Source organism: Triturus cristatus, chromosome 10 (genome assembly GCF_964204655.1).
Source record: "Triturus cristatus chromosome 10, aTriCri1.1, whole genome shotgun sequence".
In the NCBI taxonomy this organism is placed as follows: Eukaryota; Metazoa; Chordata; class Amphibia; order Caudata; family Salamandridae; genus Triturus; species Triturus cristatus.
This window is the reverse complement of record NC_140593.1, coordinates 559,797,397-559,809,809: the sequence shown is the minus strand read 5'-3', so window position 1 is coordinate 559,809,809 and position 12,413 is coordinate 559,797,397. Positions and strand designations below refer to the sequence as shown.

Below are 12,413 nucleotides of genomic sequence, written 5' to 3'. Positions count from 1 at the left end.
AGTCTAAGTCTGCTTTTAGAGGTGGGGGGTCTTAGAACAATCTACCCCTATACTCAAGAGAACAGGAAGGACTCGGCGGAGGAAGGGAAAACTTCAGTAAATTGGGGTGTGCATGGTGGCTGGGAAATGTTTCACAAAGGAGTTTGCAGGATCGTAGGTAATGGATACCTTTGGGGAAGGAGCGGGAGTGCGCATGATAGTGACTCCTTTTGTAAGTTAGTAGGGCACATCGGGACACTGGGCTAACCACAGTGACGGAGATCAGTGAGCTGCACCTTGGAGACCACGGACTCACAACTGAGATCTGGAGAGTGGAGTGCACTAGGATTTAGGGACAACTGATCTAGCTCTTGTTTCTGCCTATCCAAGTCAGCTCTCAAAATGGTAGCACCCCAAATACAGAGCTGGGACACTTTGCGAGGCAGGGTTTAGCTCACAAGGTGAAATGAGATCCACTACAGGGATGTTTAGCTGAGGTAAGAGTGCACGGGATGATTTGGGAATGGCGTGTGTACTGGGAATCGCGCCCAACCCTGGTGCAAGAGTTGCAGACACGGGTATAGGCAGCCTGCAGTATACCCCCTAACACAGAGGCAACAATTACTTTGGAGATGCAGGGCGCCCTTAGGAATGACGGTGGGGACCTGGGACGCGTAACCAGACAGTTACCCAGCAATGGCGTGCAGGAGCTCCTATTTTCCTTCCCCAAGCAAGTGGTCTTCAACATGAGATACTTTTTCATTTTTTCTGCTGAGGACTCCGGTTATATTTTACATGAAGAGTGCAAAAGGTAGCCCTTATCCCACGATAGCACAGAAGGGTCGAGTTTTTAAAACTTTGGACAAGATTCCTGTGTAAGTCATCAAAAGGTGAGAGGAAGAGGACTGAGGAGGCACAGGAGTGTATGGATGAGAAGAAACCCTGCGGAGACCCTTCAAACCATGCCCCAGAGTGAAAATAGAAAGACTTACAAGGTCGAATTCATGATTAAAGTGTTCTAAAGCCAAACAGTAGGATGTGTCTGGTGGGAGTGGAACAAGCTCAGCTGAAGATGAAACCCCGACTAGGATCCAGAACCGGACTGCCCGTAGGGGGCGCAGGGCATTTTCTCGGTGGAACGGAAGGGTGGGGGCTGTTTTTTCCCCTGGAGGCCGGTTTTGTTACTGGGGGCTGGCTTCAGGGCTGGCTTTGGGGCAGTGCAACTGGTGCGGCTGCACTGGGCGCTGACCTGTGGAGGGGGGCGTTGTGACCTCAGGAGGGCGCTCTGTTTAGCAATATCTTATGATAGGAGAGATGAAGGGCACTTCTGCAGGTGGTAGTGGGAGAATCCGAGGAGGTGGTCATGGGACGTGGGGGCGCCAAAAGTGATGGTCGCACCGGGCACCACCAGCGCTAAAGCCGGCCCTGGCTGGTCTTGCATACGTTTTGCAATATCGGCCCCCTGTAAGAAAAGCGGCAGCGATGCTGGACACTAGCACCCCAACCCAGCCAGTAGCACAACCCCCAAGCCCCCCCTGACCTCCCAGGGGCCGGTCGAGCGGAATTGTCAGGGCTGGTTTCCGTTCCCAGTCTGCTGCGCTGGGATCCCAGAAGAAACACAAGTTGATAGTGGTTTCCTGCCTACAATATTCAACTCTGATATTGTGATGTTCGGTACTTCTTACATTTTTGAGATACAGAAGTGTGATAGTTATGTGCAAGGAGTCTAATATAAATGTAGCAGAGTCTGTTTACAGCCTCAAAGAGACAAATGAAAGGAGCCACGACGTAAAGAACCTCAAACGATTGTGCAACCTGGGGCTAGAGGCAGGGAAGAAGCAGAAGAACACCAGGGGAGCCACAAACATCCAAAATGTGCAAAGAGAGGTCCAGTGACAGAGGAAGAGAAAGCCGCTGTGGTGTTGTGTCACTTTGTATGTGTTGGAGAGATGGGTGTGTAATGACACTTGTAAGGGATGCACTACTTTGACAGAGGTCTCTTGGTGCCAGTCTCAGAAATGGTTTGGAAGAGATGGGAGTTCAAACCTGCCTAAAACTTGGAAAGACAGAGTAATGCACTAAGCCATTGGAGAAGTGAATTCAACAGGACAAACAGACCCCACCACATAAAAGTCCTTACTACACTTGGATTTAAGACTGCGCTTAGGGACAATTAAGGAATTTTCTGACTGTGTAGGCATTGAGCTGGTCCATGGAAGGATATCAGTTGGTTTAAAGACTCTGGCCCATATGTGTGTATCTTTCCCCTCTTGTTATATCAAACACTTTATGTAGTAGTAGAACTAATTAAGGCAGTGAGCTATTTTATGTGCAATTTTAATGTTATATTGAGCATACTGTGTATTATGTTACCTTCACTATTAAACCATGCCCCTCTTTCTGCTGTCTTTGAAATGTTAAGGGCCTTGGAGCACCTACAAATGGTTCAAATGTTCTATAGTTTGTCAGATTAGGAAAATAAAAGTAAAGTCCTGCTACAAGAATCCCACATCATGGTGAAGGACAGTGATGGTGATTGTAAGGATTAATACATCTAATCCAGGAATCTTTGTTTGAATGGCAGTTTTAACAGCTAGTACTCCCTAAATTACAGATAAAGGGTCATAACTGCAGCCAACATTATAAGGGTTATGAGATGCTTGGATGAGATCTAATTCTTTCCTTGGAGCAATTTAGTATAAATAAACCAATGCTTGTAGCTATTCCAATGCTTATAATATAATTGCGAGAAAACTAAAGCATTCAGTAGAACAGGACCACACGTTCTACTTGTCAGTGCACATTTATTCTAGAATAAAATTTGTTCTTAATTTCTAATGATCTCATGATTAGAGTCCGCAGTACAGACATTTTGGTGAAAACTGAGCCTCAACAGTCCCTATTTAATCCTGTGGAATTCTTATATGTCCAGGTCCATCTGGAAAACTATGGACACCTAATACCTCACTTCTTCATGATGAAACATTCATAGATTATTTTAATGGAGAAAATACTCAGGGGAATAGGTATTAAAATGTCACACAATGCAGCATAAGACACCTTGCTGCGCTGCTTGACAGGGAGAGGGTAGGAATGCACCATATTGCCAAGATGCCCGTAGGGTGATAGCAGCGCTATATAAGTCTCCCATCAATCAATCAATCAATCATATTCAACATATGGCACATTCCCGTCATTTCCTACACTGCCGCACTATTTGCTGCCTAGCGCCAATACAGGCATCCTTCCACCATGGTGCGAGGGTGCCTTCGTTGCAGACAGGATTGTTTTTATCGGAGGTGTTTTCCTCATGCAGCACACGTTGAAAGAGGAAAAAAGGAGGAGAAAGAAACCTATATCTCCTCGCTACCCATCCCTTGGGAAGGCGAAGCATTTTGAGGCATTCCCAGCTCCTCCACTCATGGTACGACTGGGAATGCGCCAAAATCCATGGGTCGATGCGTGGGAACACCCACGCTCTACCCATGGAATGCCTTCCGGGGACAGAGTAAAGCAAGGCTGCAACTTGCACTGCCATGCGCCACTCCAGATTTGCGAAGCCACGCAGGGCCATGCATGGTGGCCTTGAATGGCAGGGTAAATATCTTTTTAGGTTTTGCGTCACCCTTCGTCCCCTTGTGTGGCACAAGACCAAAGCCAAACCATTAATAATTATGCCCCTCAATTTCTTGATCCCACTTTGAGTTCAGGGTAGTCTGGAACCATATTTAGGAAAGAACTGAAGGTATTTCTCTGCAGAAAAGTTTTAGTTTCCGTAAGTATTGTATGTTAGAATATTAAGGTAAAAAATATCGGCCTTCAAGAATGTCATCTCTAGAATACCGACTCTGGAACATTGTAGCACATATACTATGTGTGTACCTTGAAGCGTATCTATTGTCAAGCTAAGTAGATGTGGACGTCTGAATATTAAATCTAGACTAACCTATAAATATACTAACCTTAACAAGATATTTGTGTTAAATATTTTAAAGGGGAGGTTTTTATCAGTCATTTATCATTGCAGGCAGCCGGTAAATATGTTCAATATTACCTGGCTGGTCTTTGTTAAAGAGCATTTTAAAGCCCGTGGGAGACCAGAGCTGTTTTTAAATCCTCAGTGAATTATCGAACAAGACATTGCTTGGTTAAGAGTTGCATTTTACCATAGAGTGGCTGTTGAGATGGAAGCCTCAGCTCGGGCTAAGCCATCATTTCAATCATATGCAATGTTAAAAACAGTTCCCGGGATAGAGTCATATCTTCTCCTTGAATTGCCTATTCACCAGTGTCGTTTGCTGACCAATTTTAGGTTGGGCTTTATCCATCAGTTGGTCTGTCCCGAGGGCACCTGGTTTAAGAATTCTGAACCACCCACATATGTATGAGAAGTGTTCTCTAAATGGGTTATTTTGCACATTGTATTGATATGTCCTCTTTAGAAATCTCTACGGCATAAGTACCTAAATCCTCTTTTTATTTAAAGTTAGGACTTTTATAAGGCCAGAGTTGCCTTTTTATATTCACAACTTTTAGCTACACATCAAGTTTGTTTTAATGTGTCAAAGTTTCTTATTAGGGTTCATATTGCTGCATGTTAGAGAATGATTATGTGGTTTGCCGGCTTTTGACATCCTTTATACTAGTTATGTCATTTTATGTACAATCATGTTTGACTCTTTTATAACATGTCACTGGTATAATTTTATTTTATAAAATTGAAGAAAGTCAAAATCGATTGATTGACTAGTAAACTCCTGGCTCATAGAATAAGAAATGTCTAAACTTGTAGAATAATTTTGACCACTGGGAAAAGTGATGGTAGAATTTTAGTAGAAAATAAGGAGATTAATAAGTCATTTTTATCTGATTTGTGTCAGTCTCTCTACTTTGAGGGTGCAAATTCTTTAGTTAAGGGAGATGAATCTTACTTCACTGCAATAATTTTGCATCTCAAGATTCACTATCACAAATTGTAATTAGGAATCTTACTCTAGATTAAACTCCAGTGTTGAAAAGATCCACATTGGATTGTGATAGTAAGTTCAAAGCACCAGTACTAGTCACTGTGTACACAAATGCTAAAGAAGAAAGGTTAAAAAAAACCTGAAACATGTGTAACCAGCTTCAATTACTCCCACTCCCAAACCTGGAAATATTTTAATTACAACAAAGGTGATTTGCCCATTTTCCTACTTAACTTGGATATTAAAATCCTAACCATATCTACACTTTGCATGTGTACTACACTTAATTTAAGATATCGTACTTCATTATTCATCAAACTGTTTTGAGTGCAAAATACTGCATGCCAGTCAAGACACCTTTTGTAGCTAGAGGCTGTGTGGTTCGGTCTTACTGTGTAATCCGCATAATATAGAACCTGGATGTGGTCTCTCCCTAGTTTAGGTGGTAACACATTGGTGAGTCACAAAAAGCTTTGGCTCACCAAAATGCCAATGTGACATCATGTATTTTTTAATTGCTTGGGACATCACATGCTTGAACTCTCATCTTAACCTTAGTCACTCAGCTATCCATTTTCTGCTGTAAGCAAGTTAAGAGGGAAAGAAGTGCTTTCAGGCCTTTTCAGGACAAGAAGTTTTTTTTTCTCTGTTAAGGCACAGGAAGTTTTCAAAATAGTTAACTGGTGACACTGGACAAGCACCAAATTATTTTCAACGTGGGATAGATTTCGCTGTCTTCTGCATGTATAAGGAAATGGATCGTATAGTGGACTAGCAAGTGTACCAAGGGAATTATGTAACCGTTCAACAGTAGAGGGTAGAATATAGACCCTTGATGTATACGCATTTTAGTCCTCAAGAGGAAAATTCTGGAGATCTTGGGATACCTATTCGTTTGGTCACTTAAGAATAAACTGATCCAGTTTAGAGCATTCTCAGAAACACCACACAATTCTACAGCTTTGTCTGCAGATTATTTTGTGAGCAACAGTGTCATACTGCTTAGAGTTCAAGGAGGTCCAAGGCAGCTTGCTGACACTCATCAAGGGTAATGGGGAATCCTTCTCTGGTGTCCACCAGAGCAGACACTGTTCCCTTAGCAGGCCTGAACTTTGGTTCAACATTGTGTAACAGCGGATATTGTTCCACATATTCTTGCTGGTGGTCTGTCGCTGTAATTTCGATAATTTCATAAGGATATTGTAGGTTACAGATTGGACAATGGTTCACAAAAAACTGGGGCTTCTTCAGAAGTGGGTTGATAATTCTGTGTTTCGGTTGACTAGGGACTATAATTATTGAAAGATGAGTCAGTCAAGGAGGTCAGGTCATTGGTTATCGATTATAACACTTTCTTCAGGCAGGATAGAGGACATAGTTCTGCTGATAGACTGGGTGCTTTGAACGTTGAGGGTAACTTGGAATTATCCTCCTCAGAAACTTGATTGAAAGAGATCAAATTCAACATCAGTGGAGCAGAGTGATCAAGAGTGTATGGGATGATTGATGGCTAGTCAGATTTGCATCACAGATAGGTTTATTAAAATAATTTCAACTAGTCTTCACAGTATTGTCCTGTGGAATCTGGGATATATTTGAAGACTGCCAGGTTGGTCAATTTTGTTTTTTATAGATGCAGAAACTTTTCTTTGCTCATCTCTGTTGCCCATTACTTCTCCTCCAAAGCCCCTGCATTGCTTCTCCCTAACCATCAGGCGTGGCAGGCACAGGTAACAGCGGTGGGGTGGGGCAGATGGGGGGGGGGGGGGGAACTGCACAGATGACTCGATAGGGAAAGTAAAATAGAAAAATAAATATAACCACTTACCTTGCGCTCGCCGCATCGCAGACTCAGCGATGCGGCCTGGCAAAAAGTATCCCACATTAGGTATACCAACATGGTCACTACAGCAACCATAAAAGTGGAATGAAAAGGACACAACCTGAGGCAACAGGGCCATATATTATACAAAATAAAATACTCCATCTATATTTCAAAATATTGCATTTGGAGACTTTAGACAACTGTTGGGACTGCCCCTCCATTCAACCCTACTGGAACGAAATTCTGTTGCAGTTAAAGGAGATATTGGGCTGCCTGATCCCAGATATCACAGAATGTGTCCTGCTGGGTCTCCGAGACCTCTCACTAAAACACCGGGCCATGGGAGATCATGCTATCATATGACTCTGTTTGGGGGCGAACGTGGCTGCAGCATGGAAGAAACTCGAAGCCTCATCGATTCCTTAATGGCACTCCCAACTCTAGCAGGTTCTAGCAATGGAACAACTGAATGAAACAAGGAAAGGTTTTGACTATGTCTGGGGACCCTTGGTACAATTCCTCTCAAGGGGACACCCTCTCTTCTCCTGCCACCCCCGAATTATAGCACTTCATCTCTTCCAGGGTATAGCTCCATCATGCCCCCCCTTCTCTTAGGGGGAATAAAGTACTTCTCAATTGTGCCTCTCATCCACGTGATCACTCCTACTTTGAGATGTTTCGCATCTGCTGACCCAGCCATGCATGTTTTGTTGAGGTTTTCTTTATCAATTCGAATTTATCTGTATACGTATTAATTTAGATATTTTATTTAGAAGGAAAGGATACTTTTTTCAGTCTAAGATTCGCAACACTGAAGAAATGTTATATTGTCTTATTTGCTATGAATTATTTGGTTGTGTTTCGCCAATTTTATTTGATAACCTGAAACTGTCATTAGTGTCTTGTTGCTATTGGCTTGACGAACCATTGACAATGCAATATATAGGCAGCCTTTAAATTTAATAAAAACAGCTTGACAAAACAAAATGATAATTGCAAATCACCTCAGGGTTCCCGGAACATGGAAGGGTATTTAAGCTCAGGCCTCTTATCTCTATTTGGTCACAGAACTCCTCAATGCCTTTTAGTTATATCAGCCAACATTAACGACAAATCAGAACACAGTCCACTGTTTAAATTTGCACTTGGGACTCAAATGTTATTCTAGATGTTTACAAACACCCTATCTATTTCACATGAAAGAGCAACACGCCAAGGATTTACGCATTTTGGGGGTAGGGTGATGGTGTGGCCAAGTACTATAAGGAAAAAAGTACCTCCTTCTGCCTCGTTCCTCTATATGATCATGGAACTCTTCTGTGACTATCAATAATGTATTGTAGCGGGTACTTATCCCATACATAATCTAAAGATGGGTACAAGAAGTCACTCCAACTAATTAATTTCCATAATTCACAAAATTACATCATTCCCATAAATTAAGTATTTCAAACAATGAAGTAGTGGGAAGACAACAAGAAAACAAATTGTTTCCCAATCTGAGTCATCTACCACCAGAAAGCAATATTTTTATTTCGTGTAATGTCTGCCTACTACGCCGGTGGTAGAAATGTGACCACTTTTGGAACTTATTCCCGAGGGCGGTGGAGTTTTCACAAATGAAGTAACAGTCACCACAATAGAGGGCCCACCCACAGGTAGGCTTTCCAATGCCTGTGCTGCATTATAGAATTTCCACAATCCATGTGGGGGACTGGACATGGGCCTTCAAATTGGGGCTACATCGTCAGTTTCCACCGGTTTACTGCCCCTAACTTGCAGGGGGCGTTTTAGTTAACTTTCAAGTATAAGTCGGACAGGTTCTTCATGGCTGAATTCCATAGGATTAACACCACCAACTATGGTAATACGAAAGACCCCTAGACAGACAGTGCCTCAGACTGGCAGAGTAGGCATTGCAACTTTGCGGACCCAGGGGTGGAGACAGAGGATTTTCCATCAGCAGGGCCCCCCCTACATCTCCACTTCAAAAGTAGGCAATGTTTAACTTGGTGGCTCATCTGCCAAATACACAGACAGGGCTTCTGTTGTTTTTTGGTGGATTCTACATTCTTGCTCTCTTCTAAAACAACTTATTTGTCTACCAGCCCGACAGTGCCTTTGAATAATAAAAAAAAAGGCAAAAACATACATCCCAACTTAATAACATTTCCTACAACAGAAACCCTGCTATGCAAGATGAACATCAACCTAAAAATTCCATGGTGCAATTGGGTGTTGATTGTTGGCTGAACAGTGCATAGAGGAGCTGCAAAAGCCTTCACTTCTAAAGACTAAATATACTTCTAAAATTATAAAAACATTTATAAAAAAAACACCACCGATTTACTAATGTAAATGAACCTGTTTTGGCATTATTTGTACTACAATCTGCGGTACTTGTAATGGTTAGCTTGACTATACTCTACTTGGTTATTATACAATAAAGTCTAAGGCAAGCTCTTGTTCAATTGTACAGTACAGGTTCTCTCATTCTTGAAAGTGTGAGCACTGGTGGCATTTGTCCTCTGTGTGGTTTCTCTATTTTACAGCTAAAAGACGAGTCCATTTGCCCCCAGGTATAAAATTAATAAACGTAAAGATTTGAACTCACCAACGAAGCCTAAAAGAAACAGGCACTGCAACATTTTTGCTTGGCTAGAACTGAGGGAATATCAGGGGAGTTTTTATACAGAGGTACTTAATTAGGGTTTCCAAGGGTAACAAATTAATACAACGAATCAGCTGATATCAAGGTTAGTCCAACCGACTGTTCTCAGAATTTAAAAAAAGATTTTGTGAAAAAGTTGCTGGCATGGTGACTCTAATTTTTTTACACCTGGTTATTTCTCACGGGAAGTATGAAACAGACACTTTATCAAGGATCTGAAAGCAAACAGACAACATAAGACTACACTGTGAAGCCAAGTAACTGTACATTTCATCACCCTTTAATTATCAAATGTCAGAGAATGCAGTTACTGTATAGCAAGGCAACTTATATCATCATATATTTCTCTCTCACATACACACACACACACATCTGTCGAGTGGAAGCAGTTTGCATTGTAGTGAATTGGGGGCCATAGGGACTTGAATCTTGTTTTGGGTAGTGTAATGTAAAGGATTTGTCAGCATACATAATGAATTGATACTGAAACAATAAATAATATTGGTCGCCTCTTGTGGTATTTTTCCCACTGCAGCGACAATGAACCCCCCTCGGCCATGTACAAGTCAAATCGACTCTAGGTGGATTTGGGTGGGCAGGTGTAGGGAAAGTGCCAGGTGATTATGAGGTGCTGGGAATTACCGATCCTTGCGAGATCTGTAAATCCTGGGGCCAGTTTAGTGTAATAGGTCTGTTAGGACCATTTATTAGGCTTTAGGATCAAAAAAGGCCATCTGATGAATTGTTGCAGTCTAGGCTGGCTCCCACGCTGAACAAGTAAATATTCATAAGTAGAGCACCTTCACGTCAGCAAATGGTGACCTTTGGTGAAGGAAGAAGCACACAAGGCAAACGCCTCTGCAGTGTTCAGACACACTCGAGTCCCTTCTGAAACATAAGAGGAACAGAGCTGGCACCACCAGAGGCCCACCAGGCTCTAGAATTCTTAGGAGGTTGCCATGATACCAACGGCTCACTGTACCACAGAATAGAAGAACCTGCCAACTGCTCTGCTGGTCCACTTCCTTGAGGAGGAGAATCTGCTGCTGGTCTCTTACGCCCAACAGTTGGGATCTCAGGATACCAGCGTAGTAAACATTTCAGGTCTATTGTGGACACACACTCCAGCAAATTCGTCCCTGGATGGCTTTGCCATCTTCAAGAGTGGGTAAAAGTTGTCACCCAGACAGTGGGTCCTTTCCTGACCATCTCAGACTCATGGTACCAGAGGCTTCTGCACCTTCAGGCATACTGCGCAGGAGCGGTACCCCATGCCAATTCACACATCAACTCCTTTCTACTACATCTGACGAAGCACTGAGACATCTGTGAGAAAAACAGTCAAAGGCCATCACAGCAAAACCATCTTTGGTTCCAGTCCTTTGGCACGATGGCCCTGTTTCCTGTCATAACTGTAGCTTGCCATCACCACCAGCTCATCAGAGTGTGGGTGCTAAGCCCACTGCAGGGACTATCCATCAGTGCCTTGTGGGGACAAATCAGATAAGTCCAGCACATAAAACTGTTGGAATTCAAGGTGACACTCTTGACTTTCAAATCTTCCAAAGGCAAGAACATTGTCTTCTAATCAGTGATAATTTTTAGGGTGGGGATTATCCACACAGGCAACACCAAAGCCTACTTTTACATCAAGGAAAAAGGGTACACCCACTCCCCGTAGCTCTGCTAGCATAGTGTACCTGAGTGTGTGCACTACAAGATACCTGCTAGCCACTGCTTTTGCGGGGATCGACAACACCAGAGCAGACAGTCTAGGCACGCATCTCTACTTGTCAGCCGAAAGGGAGATCCTCCAAGACAAATGTGTTCCCATCTTCGAGGCCTGGGGTCAATCTCCTGTGGGTGCATGTGTGATCTATCACTATGCCCCGAGTGATCAATTTATTCCTTGGATGAGGAGAGGGCCTAGTTCCCTGTCTGCGGCCTTATGTTAGACTGGATGACAGCCTTTCTCCAAAGCTATATGATGGTGCTTATGATTCCAAGAGTTCTCATTATGATCAGGGATAAGTTTGAGCTTGCAGTAATTCTTGCTCATCCGTTCACGAAAACTATACATCACTGCCTTGAGCGACAAATCAGACTGTGTTTTGCTGTTATTTCTTTTCATCTCTGTATTAGCCTGGCACCTTTAGTATCTCGCTAGAGCACATCGCTTCAATTTCTCAGTGTCTAGTGGTTAGCATTCTAGTGCAGCCAGGAAGAGGCCATACGCAGAGCAAGAGACATCCTCATTCATCAACTTTCAGCATGGTTGCACTCAAACCATCAATTCTGGAGACTATCACCAGTTACACATCTGGTCTCCTGCACAGGTTCGGCGATGCGTAACACCTTACATTCTATTTTATTTATTTAAAAGCCTTTCCTTTTTTATTTCTTTTACTGTACCTTTTGCTATTATTTCTTATAATCTGTGTAAGCCTGGGTCTAAAATGATCTTCACTAGTGCATACCACTGCTATTTCTCACGTGTAGCAGTTAGCAATTAAGCATGCAAAGTCAATCTATAAAGCATGGGACAACCTAACTAATCAATAACCAGCCGATAGCACGTTCGTATGCAATGCTAACCTGCAGGAGCAAACCCATCAGCACAGGTCCATACTGGGTCCATTTGCTTGGTGGTTAAAGCTGCCTGTTTTCACCCAGAGTTACAGTGGTCAGGGGGAATATACCTTAACACTACCAGGTAGGGCACCTTTAGCTTTGGAGGGAGCATTCCTTAATATTAATGGAAGCAAGTAGAAACATGCTTGACAAACTACTTTACACAGACCGTTCACCCTATGTTAAAGTGATTGAGGATTTAAATTGTCAAAGTAATCATGCAATGCTCATACTGAGCCTGTATCTAGGCACTTGTCAGGTCCACTTCTGAAAAGTAGGACTCCCCTGCTTACCACTGGGGGGGGGTAGTATTTCACCGAATTCCTACATGTAATTGGGA

The 12,413-nt window shown here is 42.8% G+C and overlaps 1 protein-coding gene across 1 annotated transcript in view; it reads right to left on the bottom strand.

Moving 5' to 3' along the window:
- The window catches only part of LOC146789729 (chymotrypsin-like elastase family member 1), a 127,803-nt gene extending 118,287 nt beyond the window's left edge, over positions 1-9,516 (bottom strand). The window contains exon 1 of the mRNA XM_085632060.1: positions 9,386-9,516. Within this exon, the coding sequence (XP_085488186.1) occupies positions 9,386-9,419 (34 nt within the window). The 5' untranslated portion in view covers positions 9,420-9,516. The remainder of the gene's footprint in view (positions 1-9,385) is intronic.
- Positions 9,517-12,413: the final 2,897 nt, after the last annotated feature.